At 48.8% G+C, this 4296-nt stretch overlaps 1 gene segment (V, D, J or C); it reads right to left on the bottom strand.

Annotated features, from left to right (window-relative positions):
- Positions 1-3277: 3277 nt before the first annotated feature.
- Positions 3278-3808, bottom strand: LOC114489657. The segment is given in 2 exon segments: positions 3278-3645; positions 3732-3808. Coding segments are annotated over 2 exon segments (399 nt in total).
- Positions 3809-4296: the final 488 nt, after the last annotated feature.

The following is a 4296-nucleotide window of genomic DNA, read 5'->3' as shown; positions in this document are numbered from 1 at the left end:
AACTTTATAAATAAGTGAAAATGCAAGTTCACCATGCTGAATTGTGGTTATGGAAACAAAGAAGCTATACTTTTGTATAGTGACATGGGAGTCTGAGGTGTGTTTGCTGTGCTGTTTCCTGAGATTAAAGGTGAGTTGGGATAACCTTTCTGAATTGGTTCCTGAAAGCATTGGCACAAACGTACAGAGTTGCTCATAATTATACTTTTCAGTTATAGATCTACTTCTGTATTTTCAGATCCACACCACTTCCAAACACCTAATTTTATTTATACTAATTGCTACTATAGGAGGTAAATATAAAATGAAATCTAAGGTCATCTATTAAGTTCACATTGCAGCAATTGTAGCAGGAGAACTTTCAGCCCTAGGCATTATGTGAAATGGGCATTAGTGAGTGGGAAAAAAACCCTGACACATTTTAGAGGAAAGGATATGCAAACACATGAGCAGCTTGTGTCACAGCTTGTGTGTGAATGCATGTCATTTTCAATAACAAGTGCATGACTGTGTGTTATTTTATGTGACTGTGTGACTGACTGTGTTGTGATTGTGTGTGTCACTGTGTGTGGCAGTGAGTGTCTCTGCGTGTACAGGTGAAGTAGGAAGAGAACAGGAAGGATGCTGGTCACTCTGCCAGCAGATATGTTCACTCTGTGCACGTTTTGTTTGATACTGAAGTGTTCAGTATGAAATTTATTTACAGTTGGAACCAAGTCATCTGTTTTTCTATTAAGGCTTCTGATTAATCATGGGCCCTATCTGACTAATGTGATCATGGATGGGACCTGTGAAATATCAGGGCCAGGGAGGTCAGGTCCCCTGCACTGTTCTTAGGATCCAACACAATCCCAGTGCAAAAACCACCCACAGTGAAGTTGAAACCCTTGCATCCAGGAGTAAATCCTGAAGGATCTTGATGCACATCCCAGGCCTCAGAGCCCCACACCCCACTGTGGTGTTAGCACTGCTTCCTGCAGGAAAGGGGCCCCTCCTAAGGATGGATGTGGGAAACTCTGTGTTTGGAGCACTGAGCTGGCAGCCCTTTCAGGAATCCATATGGATTCCACGATGATGGGCCAGGCCTATCATTTCTGAGCCTGATGAGGCCTGTTAGCAGATGGAGGGTCCATGGGATCTGGAGCCAGGACAGGGAGGGTCACACGGGGAGTCAGATACCATGTGCATCCATGTCCACCTGACAGATGGGTGCAGAGCTGCACGCAGACAAATCACCAGCAGGATGCCTGCAGAGCTCAGACTCAGGGATGAACATTTAAAAAGACACAAAGGAACAGCATGTATACTAAGATGTGTCATCAAACATATTTTGCATCAGCTGAGTAGGTAGTTGAAAATTAGGAAATTATATCAAGAAACATTATGCCTTCACTTTTCCATAAAAGCCATGCCAGTACTAAGAGTATAAAAACACTTAGAAACACACATAAAACTATGCATACAAGAAGGTACCCCCCACACACACTCAAGGGAACATGAAATTGCACTGGAAGGTAATTCAAACAGTAACCCTGACCCACACACAGATGCACATGTTAACTAACACACACACACACACCTAGAAACAGAGGCACACATAAATAGGATGAGAGGGAAGGTCTATGCAAAGACAGTTTTTGAACATGGAGAGGAATTGCAGGCTACTTGAAGAATCCTTTTCCTAGCACCTCTCTGCACCTGCTCACCAGATGGTACCCAGACGCCCACTGTCCTGAGCAACCCCTGGGACCCAAACCCACCCCTGCCCCTAAAGAAAGACTGTGGTGCCTGGGCTGTCACTGCCTCACTCCATGTGCATGGTACACTAACTTACGACCATGTCCTTGGTGATCTTGGAGATCAGCTTCAGGGAGACCTGGATCCAGGACATGCCCCTGGGTCAAGATTCTGCTCTGTAGGGAAAGTTGGGGTGTGCACTACCCCTGGTCCCATGCACCCCATTCTGGCAGCTCTGCTCTGGACTTCACCAGTCCTGGTGCTGACTTGTGCAGCTGACTCCTGACAGGACACCTGGGAAAAAGGGACACCTTGAGTAAGGGACACCTGACCTTTCAGGCTTTTTACACACATTACCTTAAACTCTCAAAAGTCAGTTCCTGTGAAGGAGAAGATATGTAAGCATGTTGTGTCCATGGCACACTACTTTCCTTGCTCTCATACCCAGGTGACAGAAAGGGAAACACAATCTTTCTAGTGGGTTGTGCTCTCCCTGGGGCCTGGTTCTCACTGACACGTGGGAAGGTCCTTGACCGTGAGCTGTGGGAGACTCAGAACATAGGTTATATCACACATGGACACACACACCACACACAGTCACAAAAACACACATCAACATTTTAACATGTGTGTGTACACACATGCACACAATCGCAGTTTTCAACACAACTTCAAGAACCTCAGGAAGGATGTCTGCCCCCAGGTCCCTGAGGTGCAGGGGAGACCATGATCCTTAGGGAACCAGGATGGCTGAACCTGGACCCTAGAAAACATCCAGATTCCGGCTGCTGGGACTGGTGAGTGTTCCCTTGTATGACAGGATTCTGCAGAATGACTAAGTTAGGGATGGCTGAGTTAGAGGTGTTGACCTGGTGATTATCATAAATTCTCCAGTTGGGACATGAATGGAATCATGTGACCTTTTCAAAAGGAAACCAAAGAACATCAGAGTAACAATACTGTGATTGTTGAAACAGAGTCGGGGTGCATTTTCACATCCACCCAGTAAATGAGGGGCAAGAGGGTAACAGGTGGCAGGGAGGACAGGGACCTGAGGGGTGGAGGTGCTGGGGGAAGGTCAGGACACCTGAAGGATGAGGGGTGCCAGCCAGAAGGAAGGGGATGTGTGAGGACATTGTGTGCATGCCGGGGAACCGAGAGCCTGAGCTCAGCACACAGGGGCCTGGACAGGGCTGGACTCCACTCTGTGGGAAATGGGTCCAACCTCGGGTAAGACGAGAGCACTCAGGGTGGTTCACTGTCAAGGATGATAAAGGACAGACAGGAGCCAGGAGCGTGTCCCAGGTACAGCTGAAGTCTCATCTGCAAACAGACAGCATCACATCTTCCTTTGCTGTCTGCAGTGAGAGTGTGGGAATGAGAGCCACACAGAAGGAAGAAGTGTCCCTGGATGCAGCTGAAAGTTTGGAGAGGAAAACCCTGCTCCCAAGAGAAAGCCCCTTCCTTCCTGCCCAGACCCACAGCTGCCCCTGCATTTGTTCTCTGTGGTTGGTATGATCTGAGTGCCCCCTGCAGCCCAGCCCTCCTGGTTCCCCTAAGGAGGTTTGTGTCTGGGCTCATGCTGACTTCCCCTCACTGTGTCTCTCGCACAGTAATACACGGCCGTGTCCTCGGCTCTCAGGCTGCTCAGCTCCATGTAGGCTGTGCTTGTGGACTTGTCTGCAGTTATGGTGAGTCTTCCCTGGAACTTCTGTGCGTAGTGTGTGCTACCATAGTTAGGGTAAACATACCCCATCCACTCAAGGCCTTGACCTGGGGCCTGCCGCACCCAGTTCATATAGTAGCTGGTGAAGGTGTACCCAGAAGCCTTGCAGGAGATCTTCACTGAGGTCCCAGGCTTCCTCACCTCAGCCCCAGACTGCACCAGCTGCACCTGGGAGTGGACACCTGTGGAGAGGAGGCAGGAAGGCTTGAAAATGCCCCTTGATTGTCCTTGGTCCCCTCCTCAACCCAGCGGCAAAAGAGCCACTTACCTGTAGCCAAGGCCACCAGAAAGAGGGCTCTCCAGCTCCAGTCCATGGTGAGGGGCTGTGCAGTCAGGAATTCTTAAGGGGAGAGTGTGGGTGTGGGTGATGCTCTCAGGACACAGACAGACCCACATTTAACCTAGTCTACCTCTTCTCATTTGCATATTCATGAGTCACAGTGTTTCATAGCTGAAGACTTCACCCCACCTGAGAGAACTAGAGGACACAGGGTCCACACTCAGTGGAAGACTTGGGGTCCAAGTCCCAGTCACTGTTGTAAAATACGTGTCCCCTGTCAGGTCACTAATCTCTGGGGAATCATCACTTCTCCCACAGAGGAGCAATCCCCCGCAGCACATGACCCTCATTAAGAACCCACCTTTGAGTGACACAGAGACCACCTGGACCAGTTCTGGACTCAATGCCTGGATGTCCTTCCTTGAACAGTATGTCTCCCAAATGCTATGCCCAGTGAGTGAATGAAACCACCCCCTCCTCCGCTCCTTCCAATTCAGATATAAGGAAACTATAGAAATACCTCTATTGAGTGTGGTCTTCATGCTTTATTTGG

This window comes from Phyllostomus discolor, chromosome 15 (assembly GCF_004126475.2).
Source record: "Phyllostomus discolor isolate MPI-MPIP mPhyDis1 chromosome 15, mPhyDis1.pri.v3, whole genome shotgun sequence".
Taxonomy (NCBI): domain Eukaryota; kingdom Metazoa; phylum Chordata; class Mammalia; order Chiroptera; family Phyllostomidae; genus Phyllostomus; species Phyllostomus discolor.
Note: the sequence above shows the minus strand (reverse complement) of the source record. Positions and strands in the feature narration are given on the sequence as shown.